This window comes from Necator americanus, chromosome III (assembly GCF_031761385.1).
Source record: "Necator americanus strain Aroian chromosome III, whole genome shotgun sequence".
NCBI lineage: Eukaryota > Metazoa > Nematoda > Chromadorea > Rhabditida > Ancylostomatidae > Necator > Necator americanus.
In genome coordinates this window covers 36,897,667-36,917,612 of record NC_087373.1, presented here as the reverse complement: position 1 = coordinate 36,917,612, position 19,946 = coordinate 36,897,667, and the positions used below count along the sequence as shown (strand labels likewise).

At 35.8% G+C, this 19,946-nt stretch overlaps 3 protein-coding genes across 4 annotated transcripts in view; 2 read left to right on the top strand and 1 right to left on the bottom strand.

Moving 5' to 3' along the window:
• Positions 1-29: 29 nt before the first annotated feature.
• On the bottom strand, positions 30-2,903 carry RB195_012152 (uncharacterized protein; the record flags this gene model as incomplete). Its single annotated transcript, XM_064193880.1, has 2 exons — positions 30-166; positions 2,756-2,903. 2 exons carry the CDS (start codon positions 2,901-2,903, stop codon positions 30-32), a joined length of 285 nt encoding a protein of 94 aa, XP_064051463.1.
• A 7,515-nt stretch (positions 2,904-10,418) lies between these two features.
• RB195_012150 (uncharacterized protein) overlaps positions 10,419-19,946 on the top strand; it is a gene marked incomplete at both ends in the record, with an annotated part of 28,043 nt that continues 18,515 nt past the window's right edge. The window contains 5 exons of one of the 2 annotated variants that reach the window (XM_064193877.1): positions 16,962-16,990; positions 17,036-17,135; positions 17,785-17,865; positions 19,501-19,628; positions 19,731-19,832. In XM_064193877.1, the coding sequence (XP_064051461.1) occupies positions 16,962-16,990; positions 17,036-17,135; positions 17,785-17,865; positions 19,501-19,628; positions 19,731-19,832 (440 nt within the window). Of the gene's footprint in view, positions 10,471-13,581; positions 13,742-16,961; positions 16,991-17,035; positions 17,136-17,784; positions 17,866-19,500; positions 19,629-19,730; positions 19,833-19,946 lie in introns of those variants that run through there. The other variant, XM_064193878.1, reaches the window with a different exon arrangement.
• On the top strand, positions 13,575-13,883 carry RB195_012151 (uncharacterized protein; the record flags this gene model as incomplete). The annotated part of the gene is made up of 2 exons (XM_064193879.1): positions 13,575-13,718; positions 13,785-13,883. The coding sequence occupies 2 exons, from the start codon at positions 13,575-13,577 to the stop codon at positions 13,881-13,883; spliced, it is 243 nt and encodes an 80-aa protein (XP_064051462.1).

The window sequence follows — 19,946 nt, the reverse complement described above, 5'->3', positions numbered from 1 at the left end:
TGTTCTATGTTCCATCCAAGTACGACTTTCTATGAATCTTGGCATTGAAAATTTGCATAGTGTACGTCTTTTTTTGGCAGACGATCAAGATTGTCGTCGATCTTTATTCTGGATAATGTTTCGACACTGCCAGTTTTTCCAGAGGCTGGGAAAATTTTTGTTTTGTCTGAAATAAACAAAAATTGATATGGCAAAATTATTTTAAAAAAGGTTCAATAATTGTATTGTACCGTAATGAAGCGGTGATTTTTATATATCTGAGAACTTGTATCTTTCCTAGTTCCCAAATAATCCAAGTAGTTTTGCGGTGCTAATGGGGCAAAAATCAATAAATTGTTGAAAAGAGTTGTAGTCAGCGCTTCGAGTACGGTGGAAACTGAACAGCTTTTTGTAGTGTTCACAAGCGATTCGAAATGTCCCGAGTATCCAGAGGGGCAGCGCCCGAGAAATTTGTAGTAACACCATAGATCGGTGATCCGGATTTTCAGACAACTTGCTGACTTGCTTAGCTAGTACCAGTGGCGATATTGTGGATTAAAGAAGAACGAAGCTGGTTTAGTTGAAGATTTTGTCTTATTGTTTTTATAAATTTTAATAAATTTTAGGAATTTTTAAGAATTTAGTTAGGATAGAAATTAAATATAGTTTTATAATTTCTAAAGCGAGTGAAACGCTGTTGAAAAAGAATCGACTGATTCCCCCCAACCAATAAATAACCAATAGGGACCAAAACCATAAGCGAATGGAAAATCTAAAAAAAAGGATCGAATCGTTCAGTAATCAATAAATAACTAATAAGGACTAAAAACCATGAGCGCCATTGTAGGATTCAAGATACAAAGTGCATTTATTTTAATTTCCATTTTTTTTAAGTCAAAACTAGAGTAATTAAGGAAGAGAAGAGCAGGATAACTATGGATCTGGTCAAGAATCCCATTAGCGCTGATCCATAACTCCAAAAAGACCTCGAAATCTCATTTTTAACTCCGTTACCGTTAGTTCCCGTCATACGAGACTCACGCTCCTCGGCCCTATGCTACGTTGTTCCTGAGACAGAGACAAATGACCACAAAATTAGCCTCTGGGGGTAGCGGATGAATCCCGCGTAAAACCAAAACCTCATTTGACCTCATTTGCTCCCCAACACCGCTATTGGTTGTACAGACACCGACCGACCACCGGGATCAGCAGCTGCGCGGTTACACACCTCGCGCGCACGCCGCGCGGTGCTCTGTTTACGGGCTACGGCTAGAGGAGCGCTAGAGGAGATGAGTGACAGCTAACCTCCTGAAATCTGCTGCTTCGAAACGCTTTCCTCTAATCATTTTTAGAGCTTTATTCCTCATTTCTCTCTTTTTTTACTCTTGCATTAGTTGTAAGATATAATTATAAAAAAACATTATTATTGGCGGTAAGACAACTTTTCGTGGTTAATTTGATCTTATTTAGAGTTAATTTTTTAATTCTTCTCAAGTTTGACAGTAACTCAGTGTTAATCACATACTTTAATCGTTCCAAAAAAGTTAAAAAGAGTTGTTTTTTCAATGGAAATGCATAGATCCAACGAACCAAATGCCGCGATCCATTCCATCTTTTTTCGGATATTTTTCTTTTTTATCTCAATTAGAAAAGCGTTTCATTGATGAATCCCTGAACCATTGCGTTCCTTTCCACATCTTTTCCCCTAATCTGGAAGGCTTGAACTAATTCTAAATTCACTTTAAAAATTAAGTAACTCAACTCCGATAGTAAATTACTCATATTTTTGGTTCTACTCGATTGTGACTCTGAGAAAACTCATCCTACGTAAATCCTAAAAATCCATCAAAATCTATTTAAAAAATATATTAAGCTAATTAAGCTACTATATTAAAATCTTTAAAGACCATTGAAGCCTAGAAGAAAAGTACCAAGAGACCTTATGACCTTTAAAACATTTTTCAACGAGAAAAAAATTTTTATAAAAATTCATGGAGTGAGAAAGCTTCTAACTACTTCTTTCTAATTTTCTTGGATACCTCAAATAAGAAACTAATCCTATATCAGAGACGTACGTCGCTCATCTTCCACATATTCAAAGCAGTCGAACACTCGAATTGTTCGAATACTAGTCGAATTCGTTCGATCCTATGTTTTAATGGTATTAATTATCCAAGGAAGGAATTTGAATTGGAATTTCGGTAGCAAATCACTTTTTCCCAGAGTTTTTGAGCTAATGACTTAATCGAGTAGTTGCTATGATACGTAAATTGGGACCCAAATCCTCTTAGTAGCCGGAGAAGTCCCAATACATATTCGAACGCCCTTACATCGCATACCTTGACGAACAGATGTTGCCGTCTGATGGATGGATGGATAGTGCGACATCATTGATCCTGCCATTGTCAATCAGTTATCGATTTTCTGTTTTGCTTATACCTAACATAATACCCTTTAAAGACGAAATGTCACGAAATCGGCAATGTTGGAAATTCTCTTCTTTCCTCTTCAGGATTTGATAGACGCGAAGGTGTAGTTCACGGCTGCAAGCGTGATCCCTAAGCCCACCTTCTTTCACTCTAGCAGCCCAGAAAAAGGCGTGAGAAACAGCCTTGGCTGCCGCAACAATGCTCCCTACGATGCAACTTACTACGCAATAGAATGCAAGCAGTTCCCCACTGTCTGCAATCTGATGCAACAAATGTAGCTCAACTAAGCAGTAGAAACTTCTCAAACTGCAAAATCGAAGGCGTGTTGCGGGTTACCGTCATTTTACAATCCGTAATAAGTTGCATCGTTAGAGATACAGGTGCATCCAGAGTATTCACACACCTCTTCTTCTGAATTTCTAAGAGAAATAAGGCGTGATTACGTTCATATTCGCGGAGCACATTGTCACCGCCATCTATTCGCTTAAAAATCATAAACCTTGTCTTACATGCTTCCTCAGCGCTTTTTCAAAGATTTTCAGTTCGAGTGTGTCTTTCGTATTTCTCCCTGAATTTCAGGTCCGCAGTGGGACCTCTCACCAGAGCTCAATGTTCAATTTACGTCGGCATTTCACCGCATCACCTAACACGACAACAATATTAGCTGACGGATACACGGATGACGCCCTAAACAGTAAATATGACAATCATCGGTGAGTTTTCATATCAACAGGGGTTACGGGGCTAGCTTTATTGATTGCTTCGTAACACGCTATTAGCGCCGCCTTATTTTTTGTCGGTTAATATCCGATGTCCCATGTTCTCTGCAAAATCGTTTTGATCGTGGCTTCACAAATGTTCAGCTCTTATTACTTCCATATTATTTTTGTATATTATTCTAAATCATTATTTATATTTATTATTATTATTATTATTATTATTATTATTATTATTATTATTGTAGATTATTCTAAACCATTTTTTATATTTATTATTATCTTATTATTTTTATACTATATTTATATATTATTCTATATTATTATTTATATTTATTATTATTCTTTAGGAATCGTCAGGGTTACGTCCCTGTTCCATCATTTTTCAGACCAGTAAAAAAGAATAACAGTAATCAAATTTAGGTAAAATTTAATGCTTAAAAATAAGCAGTAATTTCTTAACATATTCAATAAATAATAATTTAGAGATTTTAACTGATATGGGAGATCGGTAGCAGGTAACGTACATATTTCAAATTGTAAAATAATCAGGTGTTACTAATTTTGCAAAAGTCGCCTATTTTTGCAGCTTTGAGAGATGTTTTTCTCTTTTTTTTCTCTTTTGTCTTTACCATTGGGAATTGTGGATTTTAGCACAGATTACTTTCCGCATGAGGTTTCCCCACACGTTCCCCCAACCAGGGTTCCCGGGGCCCCTGACGGGCTCCTCTGTTCTCGGTTAAGTTGCTCAATCAAATCCTGGTAACCGCCTGTCAACTTTAGCGTTCTCGGTTAGGAAAAAAGGATCTCGCGTAGGGAATTCTTAGGATTTCTGTAGCAGGAGAATGACCTGTCCCAGCATCACAAAATGTACAATGAAGGGCCAACGTTTCTGTATAGAACTAAAACTTTGGCGAAAACTAAAGTCTAGTGAGCTCTGCTGTGTCTTGTTTTTGTTTTCGGTTTTTTGGGACATCTATGGGTGTTTTCAAGTAAATAAATAAATAAATAAATAAATACCTAAGTGAATAAACAAATGTAACTTTCCTACGCTGTTAATGTTGTTATAGTGTCTGAATGTATTTTCACCCAATTTAAAATATTTGTTGTGCTACTTAGGAAAGACCAAAAAACTTTCTTCTTTAAAAAGTGCACGTTAACCTAACAAAAATTATTACGTCATAAATTTCTCACAACAATGTACAACATTTTACAATTGTTTATATTTTGTTTTTATATTTGTTTGGGGAAAAACACATCCCCGCACAAAAAAAAATTAAATTTGAAATATTTAAACGATGCGAGAGCAGCTTCAACCAAGCGCTGGAATGTATCTTTTAGTCCGCAGAGCGCTGAAATCCCAACGAATTAATGACTATGATCCTGAGGAAGAGATACGAGGGAAAACACGGAAACAACGCACACACACACACCGTTGTTACAGTTGCCTAACACATGTGATGTCTAGATGACAAACCCGCTTCGAACACTCATACCTGGACAAAAAAAAAATCTCGAGATTTTTTCCTGAACTCTACTGGCCGCTTCTCTTCAGTCTTCTACTGTTTCTTGATTTTTGATTTTTTTTCTCTCGAAAAATCTGGAGACTTCCGGAAACACAACTCTATTGCTATCTATTATTCTCTAATTTATCTCATTCTCTTATTTATTGTTATCCTTTGCGAGAGGAAAAGATGCTAAAGGCAGGATTTCCAGTGAAGTCGGGCCATCTAAGTATCTAAGTAAGCGAGAGGAGACTAAATTATTTCAAAAAAAAATAACCTTGGAAATTTTTTTCAGGATGACTTCTTTAGAAAACAAGTGCATAAATTTTCACTCAAAAGAAAAGTGCAGAGACACAAGAAAGAGACTATTCAGAAAAGGCAGGGCCTGAAAAAAGTGATTCCATTTTAAAATATAAATAAAATAATGATATATTTTAAAAAGATAAATAATATATTTTAAAATATAGTCAAATGTTTGTGAATAAATGTTTTTATATAGTATCAAAAATAGATCACCAAGAAATTTATTCGTTATTTATAAACACATGATTATTTATTATATTATTATTTATTTAATTATTTCACATATTTATAAACACATGATTATTTATTGTAATATTATTTATTTATTTCACATAGTTATAAACATAGATGATCTCTGAGAATTTCTTGGAACAGCCTTTCCTTTCCAACCGCTCTCCATCATCCAACGTTGTTAAACAAACTGGCGACCAGCAGGCGTTTTTAAATTTCTCGGACGTGCAGCTAGAGAGGGTGTAGCGCAGTCGGTTAGAGGTTCTGCTGCATGCACGATCGATCAGAGGTTCGAGTCCGCCCTAGTGCTCACGAAGTCTTTCATTCCTTCGGGGTCAATAACTTGGACTTGTCTGGGAGGACAAAATTTTATAGACTTGAACGCTGATCTTCTAAAAGCACATCGGCTAACGCGCTCCGTCGAGCTCCATGTGAAAATAGCGCGCCAGCTACCTGAACCCCTACCCCCCCAAAATTACTATCTCAATTTAGTACTCCTTTAACCCCAAACGATCCTGAATAGAAATGAAGGCAGTGGCGGATCCCAAGCGGATTGATTAACGCCGGGCACTTTATCCTTTATCATCCCAGACAATTCCAGCACCACTTTATCGACCCTGGAAGATCAAAGGCTTGATTCCCTCTACGGCGATTCCGAACCATCAATGGTGCATTTACAGTCGAACTTCTTACCGACTGCGCTACGTCCGCTCCTTTATTGAATTGATGCGAACAATTGTTCTGCACTTGATTGAGTCGCACTTTTAAATTCTGTTTTGTGCATCTACTTGCAGTCGTCTGGGAATCTGGATGATTTTTTTTATAAATAACGGCATAGAGAGTGTGATTCCCACATCTGATGGATAACTCCTGTGAATAGCAATTTATACTTCTGAGAGACGCAATCTGCAGCTCAAATCTGTTTTATTGGTAAGAATTAATTTTCTGCTGTAATCTACTTGTTACCATAAGAAAATTCTGAATTATGAAGTCAAGGATTATGTAAACTCTAAGGAAGACGAAAAAAAACGGAATAATTATTTCAAAAATCACTCTTCCGATAAGAATCTATGAGTTGAGATTCGAGATTCGATTAGAGCACGACCACATGATTACTGGTTTTTTTTTCCATGGATATCAGCTGTTGGTCTGGATGAAACTGGTGGAATCGGTGCTACGCTGAAGACAAATGTTTGTGGTGTACAGGTCTAGTTGATAAACGATTGGGTCTTTCCATAAATAATGTGGAATTCTGTTCTCGCTTCTTTTTTTCTCAAAATGAGGAAAAACAAAGAAATTTTTAACCTAAAATACACTATCTGTGATTTTCTACAGTCCTCTTCCATTTTTTCGAAGATTTTTAAGCCCACATATAGTCGAAATCCTACTTTTCCATGGTTTTGAATTATGTGATTGAAAAATCTAAAATAAAAAGATTAAAAAAAAGAAAAAAATTTCATCAGATAACTCTACCAGTCTGTTGGATGCCTTAACTAGGAATTCTTCCTAAAATAGTTGGCCACATCGCCACTGTATTTCGAAAGAGTTCAGAATTATTTGCCATGAATTTTTTATTGGATTTTTCGGCTTGGATTTTTCATTGTATTGCTCGGTTTGGATTTTTTCATTGGATTATTCGGCTGAAGTCAATGATGAGTAGATCTTTTGATTTTTTTTCCCGAATTTTGATCATTTAGCATAAAAACCTATGACATTCCATGTTGGTCTCCTGGACGGTTCACGAATACTGGGATCAAAATATGTTCAATTTCCATGGAGACAAAAAAAAATGGATTTGCGTCTCCTAGATTATCCCAACAATTAAAGCATACAATTAGCGGATTTTTTTTTACAAGGAGGAGAAGAAATAAGGATAATTATTCTTCAACCTTCCTTCTATAGTATAAATAAGAAGGATTATACTTGCAATCTGGAGCAGAGCTCCTTTTTTTTAGATTTCTAATGTCATATATTTTGAAAAATACTGATGTCATAGAAACTAACGGGAATTTCAGTGATGTAAGTATCTCATTCCTGCTCTCCTTCTCTCTCTCTCTTTCTCTCTTTTTCTCTCTTTCTTCCTCTCTCATCCACCTCTCCTTTTCGAACCGTTGTTGCTTAAAATCTTAGTGTTCATATCCTTTTTTTTCTTTTTTTATCGTTTTATATTTAGCCACATTGGTAGAATCTCTATTCGCCCTTTTCCCTCTGTGAATCCATCCGAATTTCAACAAAGGAAGGGGCTCCGAGAGGGAGAGAGAGAGAAAATTCCTGTAAACCTAAAATTTTCCTCTCTCAAAATTCTCTGGATTAAGTTGTCTTGTTAGATTGAGAGAAACACATTCACAGCATAGAGGCTGGGACAAGAAAATAAACAACAACAACAAAAACAAAGACAAAATGTTCTTTGAGTGGGGTGCTGTGATAATTTTGAATATTGTGTCCAGAAATATTCAAATTCATTAGTTTGATTCGGATTTTTCCTCGTAGGAGCACATTTCTGGCAGATGGTTGTGTTCGCGGCGCGTTCAGTTTTTGATCGCTCAGAGATCATAAAACGTCGATAAATTGGTCATAGTTGCAGCTGTCTCATTCGTACGGGAAAATTCTAAGAATAGAACCGTAATCTCGTCCGTGGTCGTCGCCGCCGTCGCCGTCCTCCATTCTTGCATTTTGCAGCCGTGCTGCTTTGTTGGATTTGCGTTGCGTTGTAACACAAAAAGGTGATCGAGTCCAAGCGATAGTGGATGTGTTGTTTGCCCCGAGAACTTCTTTTTTTCGTCACCTCATAAATCTTGCCCCGTCCGTGAAGAGTCCGGATAAAAAGTGGCCGAGACCAGCATGAAAACGTCGTGTGGCTCAAGTGGTTGAGGAATGGTTGACAATGAAGAGAGTTTAGCCGGTACCAGCTTTCCATTCGCAATTCATTCATTTATTCATTCATTCATTCATTCATTCATTCATTCATTCATTCATTCATTCATTCATTCATTCATCTATTCCTGTTTTCTTTCGAGTGAACGTCGGGGAAAAAACCTCTTCTCCTCACCGAATAGGCCACCGTGTGATAAAATCCGTGTACGCGATTGAGAATACATGAGACCACGCCCACTTTAAAGGATTTTCATTTCCCTCAGGATCAGGCGAGACACATTGCCGTTATTTCCAACAATCATCACATACCATATTTCCCCCATCGGCTTCTCCTTCCCGCCTTCTCTTCTAGTTTCCACCAGTTTCTGTGGATATTTTTCTCTTCAGGAATTTTCCAGGATAACCGCTACGCAACTGTGTCTGCATTGCAATGGATATTCCATCAATTTCCATTTTTTCGTTTGTTTTTCTTTCGCAGTAACGGTGATGTACTTTATGTCTAGGTCTAGCTGTGAACGTTAAACAATAAGAGAGTGACGTCTACTAAGAACCAGCTGTCGAGTCCAAATATCATAAAATTTCTCGGATTTTGCAGAAATTTCTGTTCCCATGGGATTATTGTAGCCATATTCAGGTTTTCAATGCTTCTCATGAACATCACTAATATTCCTAAAATCCTCTTTTTCGGTTTTTAGAATCTTTGAAGAAAAAAACTTCACGAATATTTTCTGGTGTTTTTTTTCTGAAAATCACTTTAAATTCTTTATGTCTCTTTACTAAGATCGTATCCTAGGCGGCGGTTCTCCTGGATTTTGTTCTGCTTTGAGCAATTTTTGGGAGGAAATGAGGTGATTTTTGGCATAAAAATTTTCTCAATCTCGTGTTAACTATAGAAAACTTAACTATAGAATGAAACGAGAAAACGAGAAAAATGAAAAGTAAAGACGTTACTGTACATGTTTACGGAGATTATGAACGTTTGTCGCCTGAAAAACCACACACACACACCATCATCCAGACGTCTGCAACTATGATGGATGGCTCTGTCACCGTCTGTCTATACGAACCCTCGAATGCTATGAAAGTGACAGAGATGGGAAAAAAATCCTTCACGATGACAGCTGTTTGAAAATGTTTGTATGGCAGAGGACGAAGATTATGTCCTCTGCTGACGACCAGAGAAGGATTTTTTTGTTCAGCTCATTTCTTAAGTAGCAATTACATTTTCAAATGTACGATTTACGATTTCTAGAGAAAAATTGTAATTTTTATCCATTATTTGCTCATTTTACTTGCTTATCTACTCGTTTTCAGATCGTTTTAAACTTTTTTTATCTCGAGAACGTGAAAGTGAAAAAAAAATTAGAAAGGCTCAACATCATTCGCAAATCAATGAGTACGCTAAAAGTCCGTAATTCCTGAAAAAGAGGGGAAGACTCCATAATTTAATATTTTAAGAATTACAATAAAGGTAATCTAAATACGATCTGTGAGATCCTGAATAAAATCGAAAAATATAAAATTGCAAAAAAAATAAATTGAAATAATGATAAAATAAAAAATAATATAATGAATAATAAAAAATAAAATAATGATAAAATAAAAAATAATAAAATAAATGATAAAAAAAATAATTTAAAATAATATAAAAATGAAATCAAAATAGTGAATAATAAAATATGAAATAAAGTAGAGCACGGTTCTGAGAGATTCTCTGTAAAATCCCGACTTTTCCGGAAACCTCCGGGATTTTTTTGCAAATCTCAAGTGCTTCTATTTCGCTAGCAATCATACTAGTTAAGCGGAATCTCCTCTCTAATTCTTAGAGATTCACGTTAGTAAAGTCTGATTTCATCCTTAATCTTCCTGTATACGGTATATTACGGTACATTACGGTAGAAACGTTTGGTTCCATGTACGTGAAAGATTCCCTCTCCTGTCCGCAATAAATCTCACCCGAAACCGATCATATCATGCATCAAAATGACGAATAGCCTTTTGTTTTTGTTATTGTTGTGTTCATGGACTGCATTGTAAAAAAAAATCCAGAGCTTTATTCTCCTCCTCCTACTATTTTTTATTATCTATGCGTGTGCAAGGCGTGCATGATGGTAAATCTTGTCCAAGCATTAAAAAAACGCTCTGCTTGCAGAACCAAGCAGAACTGATATTGCAGCGGTGCAGCACTGACTGAGCTCAGCTCCTGCAATTGTCATTGTCATTGTCATTGTCACTATCATTTTCTCGCATTTTCACATATCCGTTGTTACTTGTACATGCTAATAGGACCAGTTAATTCTTCCCTAAATGAACTATTTACTTTTTCGTGTAATTTCCAGCTTTTCAAGAAAGGATCCGATTTAATTTTTGATCTTCCTGAAATGCAGGGCAGCTCTGTAAACTCCAATTTCAGCCAGAAAGCACCCGATTACGGTATGAGCCCTCCATAACTTCCATGGCCGCGGTCAGTTTTTGCAACGCTACCGTTTCCACATATTCGGAAGACAGTAAATAAATGATAGTACAAATAAAGCGAAATTGGCCCAGTTCACGAAGAAGAAAAAAAGAGGTTCAAGCAGATTTTATGGGAAAAATTCTAGATTATGACGGTAATTAAAGCGGTTTATACTTCGGAATCTTTGACTTCGCGCCTTCGCGTCTTTTCGTGAATTTTATTTGAAGTCACGTTGTAGAAAGACTCGTCAAGCGATTGCGCTACCCCATACAGTTTATCTGTTCGCTATTTGAAGTAAATTTCTTCAAAATTGAATTTAAGGAAAACGAAAATCAAGTAGGAAATTCTTCAGGAAGAAAATCATGGAAAAAGGGATATCTTACTAGAGAAGGCGTAAATATTTTCAAAATAACAAATAAAAGACCAAAACTCAAAAATTAGACTCCAGCGATTATAGGACAGCTCGAAAGTTATGATTAAGAAAAAAATTGAAACATATGTTGTCTTTTCTGAATATGATATTCTCAAAAAAAAACACTAAATCAGGATTGGACCGAAATTTAAAATTCAATTTAAACAATTATGATCATTTGATTTGATTTTTGATTTGATAATTGGATTTTTTTTCTCATTTTCCTTTTTTCTTGACTTGTTTTTGAACTGTTTAAATTTCTGACTTTTCTAAAATATCCAAACAAATTCTATCGGAAGGCCACGGAACAGTAGGATAAGTAAACATGAAGAGAACCGCTCGAGTTCCACTCCTCATAACTACCGCTTTTTTCTCAAAAAATCGATTGTATTCTTTTGTTTTGACGGATTAAACGATGTGTTCAGCGAGGAATTCAAACAGTTGTCGGCATGGATAACAACAATTGTCCTGACATGATTCAAAAGGTCGTTTACGAGGTTGTAATGGAGTGCGAATCTCTTGGAACGAATGTTAAGGACATCTGTATGATGAGAGAGAAAGAATAGCGAATATATGCTGAAAAAGTCAGATAAGCACCCCTTCAGTCTTGGATTAACAGCAGTAATATCCATAAAAAATACACAAAAAGTGGAAATTATGTGAAGCGGAGTTCGAGTGGTTCTCTTCATCTTTCCTTATCCTATACTTATCCTATACTTATCTTCATCTTTATCCTACTACTACTGTTCCGTGACCTTTCAATAGAATTTGTTTATTATATATTAGATATAATATTTATATTATTAGATATTTTGGAATAATAAAGTAAAAAAAAGTCACTGACGTATCAATCCACTCGGGACGCGCCAACGCGTTCTAATGGAATTTGTAATCGTTGAGATTTTGGAACGCGTGTTGGCCTATACAATGACTTACAGGGGCCAGCCGATGATCAAGTCAGTGTTTTTATCCTTCCAGACAAGTACGGTATCAATTTCAATGGACCCCGGAGGGATGAAAGACTTAGTTTCCACCAAGGCGGTTCCTAACCCTCAACCGTGTGGCTACAACGAACCTCTAACCGACAGCGCCACACCCGCCCTATTTTTTAGAAGAATTGGGAATTTAAATAGTTAAATGAAGAACAAAAAAAGAAACTAAGGGAAAAAATCAAATAAACTTAAGTGTTTAAATTGAATTTTAAACTTTGGTCCAATACTGATTTAGTGGTTTTTCTTTTTTGGAAAATATTATATTCAGAAAAGACAGAATTTGTTTCACTTTTCTTCTTAATCATAACTTTTGAGCTCTCTTATAATCGCTGAAGTGCAAATTTTTGAGTTTTGGTTTTTTATTTGTAATTTTGAAAATATTTACGCCTTCTCCGGTGGGAAATTCCATTTTATCCATGATTTTCTTCAGGAAAAATTTCCTTCTCGATGTTTTCCTTAAATTCAATTTTGAAGAAATTTACTTCAAATAACGACCAGGTAAACTGTATGGGGTAACGCAATCACTTGACGAGTCTTTCTAGAACGTGTCTTCAAATTTGAATTCACGAAAAGACGTGAAGGCGCCAAGTCAAAAAGTTCGAAGTAGAAACCACTTCAAAAAATTTTAGAAAAAAAATTAGAAAAAGCTTTTTCTAGAGTTTTTGCTATAAAATCTACTTGAACCACTCTTTTTTGTGTGCATTGTGTCAACACCACAGCGGTTTTCGTTTTTCTTTGATTAGAATCCTTGAAAACTTTGCAAAGGAAAACCCTACTGTATATTGTATGGGAATTAGAAGTCTGACTCAGAGTACTGTATCCTTAGTCCCGCCCAGAATCCTGTAACATTCCATAACGCAGCGCTGCTTTTAACAAATAAAAAGTTTCTTAATGATGGAATACTAATACATTGGATATTTTCACACGAAATTCTACACGAGACTTACTTCTTAGAAATAACTTGCGTACTTAACAGTGTATTTAAAGTATCCCACAAACAAAACAACAAAAAAAAAACAAAAACCGGATCAAAAATGTCTAAAATTTCATTTATTATTATTATTATTATTTATTATTATTATTTTAATTTATTTGTATTTATTTGTACTTATTTTTCGTTTATTATTATTTTTTATCCTATTATTCGAAGGTGGAAAAGGACGATTTTTCACATTCAACATGTGTGTACCAGCGGCGGTCAGTGAGAGAGTATGCAAGATTAGGAGTGCGCCAGACGACGAGAGCACGACTAATATGGAAAGCATAGCGTGACGCGTGACGGTTTTTTTTTAAGCTAATGAGTGGGATAGTCCTTTTTTAACGTTTTTTTTTTAATTTAAAGAAGGTAAAGCTAAACGTGGGAGGAAAATCAGGCTTAAAGTATCGATTACAGCAAGATATTCATTGCCATTGCTACCACTGCTTCTAGAATCCATCTAGAAAAGTGGAATCATAAAAAAGAAAAACATGGACGGAACAAAATTAAGCCCTTTTCTTTCTGCCTTTAATTCCGGATATTTCGCTTAATAGCGAGCGATTTTTCTGGAATAACAAACTAATCCCTTGATCTCAAAAGAAGTTTCTGTCGCATGGTTTGACGGGAATTTTCCAGCATGACAAGATAACTTTACGATGTAATAATGCTCTTCTGCTGCTCCTGATGTGCATCTAAATTTTTATGTTAGTGATTAAACAACATCTGTTAGACGAAGAGAACATTATGCGATCCGAAGATCTGAACATTATGCGGAAATTATTTTGGAAAGAGAAGTGTTTGAAAATGTGCACACAACTACACCGCTGTGTGATTGCTGTGATTCCGGTAAGATCCTTATCACCTCCACGGTGGGTCGCAAATCTTCGGAATTCACTAACGTTTCATTTTTAGGGTATTCTGAAGCGAATAGTGACATCAATCAAGATTAGGATCACTTTGGATTACTCACTATTGAACTTCTTCTCCTCGCTATCGTTGAAAGCAGTATAACACGAAATTGACGATATTGGGATCTCTCCAGAAAAAGATACGATTACGGATAATTACGGATTACGGATGATCGATCATTAATATGAGCGTAATCACGCTCAACTTTCCATAATTGTCCTCTAAAATACCGTGGGAACAGGGTATCCCGAACGAATTTCCTTACGAGGCACGTTATGACGCCCCACCTCTGTACACGTATCGGTCCCCTCAGCTGTCTATCTTTTGGTTTTACATGAATCAGCCTAGAACTGGAGGAATGTCAGAGAATTATTGTCCGCTTGCTCGCAGATAGAACCGATGTTCGGGAGATGAATCGTTGTAAGGTGTATCGTGGGAAAAATTGCACAAAAAGCTTTTTTCCCCACCAGCCTTTCTCGGTCGACAAATTGTTGCCAGACTTCTCTGGTAGCAAAAAGCAACTAACTTTATTCTTCGAATGGGCCGCGTAAGTAGCTGTATAGGCTGAAGACACGGTGAATACACCTCATTCGATTCGGAAGTAAAGCGGAACGCGTTTTTGGGTCCCAAGCGGTTTGATCAGCTATAAGCTAACTCTACATCTTGTCATTGTTAGCCATTCAGTACGAAAAAAGCCTCTGTCACAGCACAGCAGCTGCTTGCTTGCTAATCGTTCTTTTTTTATTATGATGGCTCATCGTAGGATGGTTGGCGTAATGTTTATTTATCCGCAATCCAGTACTATAGTCACAAGCTGTAGGTCTACGTCTCTGCAATTACACCATGATATCCGCGTGGTGCAATCGCTCCGCTCACACCATGATACTTCTTCAGTATTTTTTTGCTAAATTTAAGAGCAGAAATATTTTTGTTGTTTTTTTTTCGCCACCGCTGAACGACTAATTTTTGCAAGAACCTTTAATGATTCGTAATGCTTTCTAACCAGAAAGAATAGAGAAAAAGAAAGAAGGAGAAGAAAGAGAAGAAAGAAAAGAGAAACGCTCAGGATATGACCTTAGTAAAGATACACAAAGAATTTAAAGTGATTTTCAAAAAGGACAGAATAAACAGTGATGAATCGTAAGAATTTCGGATTTTTTAACAATCAAGTAGTGAGTGAAGTATTTTTTGCTCTTTTTTTTACAGTTTCGAAACCTTCGGAGCATGAAGACTTCACTCATATCCCTACGTTTTCCTTCTTGTTTCCTTTCTCTTCACTTTTTTTCTTCATCTCCAACTCATAGAATTCTTTGTTCACGTGTGGAACACTTTTTCTTTAAATAAAAAGAATCACAGATGGGAAATCTGACCTGATGGGAATGAACACAGAATCATAGAACTTATTGGAAAAAGAAGAAGATGAAGAGGGTGGGAAAAAAAGCGGAATCCTGCAAGCGAGGCTTAGATTCTGGGAAATATAATGAGTTAAAATAAAATAAAAAAGTAACATGCAAATTTTGTTAGGTACAGAAAATCGTTGAGGTACAGAAAATTTGCTACGCACTATGGGCCTTAAGTATTTTATTAAAATTTTCAAAATATCATTAAAATCATTACCATTTTTTCCCCAAATAGATCCGAATGGAAGAAGAGGAGAGAAGATCAGAAGCTCAGTTCTTCAACGTTTTTCATGTTCTATTGGTGCTTTAGATTTTATTACCGTATCCACTCTTCTTTTCTCATAAATCGTTGCTTTTAATAAAACAGGGAAAAATGATTATTCACCTCGCATCGATTTTCTAGCACAATTTAAAAAAAAAAACCAGTTGTTTCACAGTACTGATCGACGAGCAGAAATTAACCCTGTTGTTCTAGTTGAATATGCCTTTATTCCATTTTTTTTAAATTGAACTTAAAACTAAAAAAAAATAACTAATAAGCTAAAATTAACCATAGCTAATTGTTCATATTTGATATATCTTAGATATCTATGACCTCCACAGTGGGAAATATCTCATTTTTCTTGATCCAGGATGTCCACAGTGGAAAGTATTTCTTTTTTTTTTGTTTTTTTTTCTCTTATTTTCCTCTCCCCCGCCACCTTCGTCAGAGGATTTCCCCATCATTCATCCATAAAGTTCAAAATGACCGCAGTATTTGTCTAGACAGACAAACTTGAGAACTTTACAAAATCTGACGCTATGACGTCATCACAGCTGAGCATACGTATGTATTACGTATTTTATTAGCATATCTATATACAAGTATTGTTTCGTTGATCGAACATTCTTCACTTTTTCCTTTTCTCTATTTCTTTTTTTTTTGCTTGAACCACAAGAGGTTGCGTAAAAGTCGATCAAATCAATAAAAATAAAATCAATAATAATAATAAAAGTCAATAAATCCATCAAAGTCCAGGATATAATCGATGATTTGGCGTTTTCGTGGTTCGATTATTCGAAGAGTGTCTGATGCTTCGCCTCAAACTCCCGAAAATTTTGAGGAAAATGATCGAAAACCAGTGTAAAATAGTTGTATGGTTGTGGTTATGTGCTTGTAAATCTGGAATCTTCCAAAAAAAATTCAAAAATAATTAGATGATCTGATAGTAAGTTTTAAAAAAATCTACTCGTACTATGATTTTTAATATCGCATTATTATTATTAGATTGCATTTATATACTGATTTCTTGACGTTTGTCTAATTTTATTAGCAACGTGAATGGACGAGGAAATTTTTTGGGGATTTTTTTCCGCAATTTCATTTGCTTAGAGGAACTTTCATTTTAGTAGAGATGTTTAATGTTTCAATTTTTCATGGACAAATCATTTTTTTCTCCACGCCACATATAAATGATCGTTTTCGGAAATTTCACACTTTTGCTGAAATTTTCCTTTTGCTACAATCACCAGCAAAATTCGAAACTCGAAACGTTCTCCAACCTGATCTTCATACCTCAATCTAGGCAACATTCGGATCATCGATCAGCAAGACTCTCGGATTTCTCGTCTTCGGCTTTTTCTCACACCTCACACACATTTCTTCTCTTAATCTCATATTTCTTCACGTCCATGATGATCTCGCAGTGCAAAATCATAGCTTGCTATGGCTGCCGAACTCAGTGTTGCCGAGTTGTCCATGAATTTTTTTTCCCGTTCGAGACGTTTTTTCAGGGAAATCATGACGCAAAGCTGTCTTATAGTGACAAAGTATGAAGAGTCCCGTTAATTTCAATCGTCATCTGTCTGTTTCAGTTTTTCTCGGCCAACTTCCGCACAATCCGGCACATCGCTTGGCTCAAAGATTCGATTCTCGTTCGATTCGCTGCTTTCACGTCCTGATCATCCGGAACTCGTAAGTCTGAATCTGAGATATTCACAAGTTTATTTTCTGCTATAAATGTGTGATCAAGCTAGAAAAAAAAACAACAAATTGACACTGACATCGTCCCACCTTGCGATCCAAAATAATTTCACTCATCATTCAGTTTTTTCTTTCAACATCGTGAAAAATTGAATAATACTAACTGAATTAACTTTTTTTCAAACTAAACGATTCATAGAAATCCTATAAGAATTCTTAAACACAAAATGCTGGTGTTTTCAGTGAAATTTTCCGTTTTCCGAAAATAAACGGATAATTAAACTGAATTACAATCCGCAGAGAAATTTCGCGTTCCTCACTTGAACTCCCGTAACCGACGCCGAGTCAACTAAAAAAAAACTATCCGTTTATTTTCGGAAAACGGGAACATTCATTAAAAACACCAGCATTTTGTGTTTAAGAATTCTCATAGGATTTCTACATTTGAGAAAAAAACAACAAAAAGTTCAGCGATGAACCGAAAATCCTGATTTTGATGCTATTTTATTCGGTCTTCGAACCTAACTAAATACATATATCGAGTCGATTTCATCTAAAAATGAAACTCTTGGGAATTCCGGTTTTCTTTCACGAACGGACTGAATAACTTCGTTTTTCTCTTGATTTCCTCGTATTTTAGATGCTCGGACGTCGTAGCAGCTGCTTACAACACGAAGAATTCCTACGAGCACGTAAACCGCCACAAACATGGCTAGGAAAGGTCAGTTCAGCTAACGTTTTACACACTAGAAAACCCCTAGAAGAAATTCATCGATTCATCGATCGAAAAGATTCTTTCCCATTCAAAAAAATTAGAAATAATTCGTAAACTTTTTTTAGCGTTTAGTTAAACCCAAATAATCGAGTATCGTACGTCTAGGAGCAGCACCAAGGTGCTAGCAGATTACTGTAGTCATTAACCCATCGTTAACTAAATAAAAATTAGTTAATTGAATAGATTCACCTCTAAATAAACTAAATAAATAACTAAAAAGCAAATATCAGTTAGAGTTAGACATAGCAATTCAAAAGTATTTTCTTTATTCACTTCATTTTTTTGTTCGTAAGATTCTCTGACTCAGACAAAGTGTGTTCCATTTTTTTATCTTTCTTTTCTGGTGCATCATTGGTGTATGTGAATAAATAAATAAATTCATTGATCTTTAATTCTTAGATCATACAATCATTCTTCCGGGGGACTTTCATGCACATCTTAAGCACCGTAATCTACCTGACGACGATTCATTCACCTAAACTGACCGAAATTTTATCGCTTTCGAAACCTTGTTGTGTTTTTTCTTTCTCTTATGATTCTAATAACTATGGATTCCTCTTAATTTCCCAATAACTGTGGATTTTAAAAGGAACCAGTATGAATAGCTAGCTATTGGCTCTGATCCGGGTTTCATTTCACTAAGAAACGTAAGAAACGTGCAGTTGAAAGCGATAACTTCAAGTATTTCCAATGTCTCGACTTCCAGAATTCCTTGTTGCTATTTTTCCAGAAACGCTTAGCTTTTTTTTCAAATCAATCAAGTCAAATCAATTTTTTTCAAAATTTTCAAATCAGAATTTTTCAAATCTTTCGGGTTCCTCTATTCGCCTAGTGTTCTTGCACTGGTACCAGTAATTATATTTGAAGGTGTAGTATGAGGAACTGTTCCCGTCGTGTCACTGAAATCAACGGTTATCCTTTTTTATGTCATTAGCACATTTTTAAAACATTTCACTATCTTATTTCCTGATTTTTTCTCTTTTCTCATTTTCTTCCGACGCTTTCCCTTTTTTCCCGGCAAAAACTTTGAACTCATCCGAATAGATTCTGGCGGAGCAGCAAAACAATCCTTTATGGATAGACTTTTAGGCTAAATTGAGCGTTTTAAGTGTTGAATACGATTATGGAGGAATTTTTCCAAAAAAAAAACAGAACCCGCGTTTTTTTTTTACTTTTTTTCTGCGCAACTTGATTCGTTTTACTCTAAATCATCTGAAGTGGGCATCAGTTGATTCCTGATGGCGAATTCTACGTGACTGACTGCCTCGGTGTTGCTGATTTTTGCGATATCACCCAAACTTAGGTCTCCTAATTTTCTAACTGGAACCAATTTTTCACGTTATTGATTATAACCAGTTTATTGATGCAGGGATTTGCCGCGTAACAAAAATTGAGAGAAAAAAATATGTGAGGAAGGAAATTTACGAATAAATAGGTTCAGGAATTGAGAAAATTCAGATACAAATTCAGAAAGCGTTATGTTTTTTCAGAAGTCATGACTTATTCCACCAATTGACGCATGACCTCACTAAGGACACCTACCGTAATCTCTTCTTATTCTGTCATACCTTAATTTTTCAGGCAAAATACTATTATGATAAGTATAACTGTCGTTACTTTGCTCCATTTCTCCTACTCTTCTTCTACTCTTTACTGGGCGCATGGGTATTCTACATTGTAGAAAACGAGAATGAAAAGGAAATGAAAATGTGAGTGGTTAATCTCGAAGATTCGTTCCTCGATAAGTTCCGACCAATCATAGCTCTTCGAAGTGACAGTTCTGCTATTGGTCGATTTTTTTTCCCTTTCAGAAAAGAGGAATGGGATTTGAATTGGTTGCGGAATCACACTTTCAATAAAATTGTTGGAGTTTTTCAAGCAAGAAGAAGAATTGAGAGAGCTTCGAAATCCAGGTAAAATTTGTGTTTGGAAAATTCATTGATTTTTTTCTGCGGAAAGCAACGTTGATTGACTGGGGATTCGATTTTCATAGTATTCAGCACTGAAATGATTCAAAAGTGGCTCTA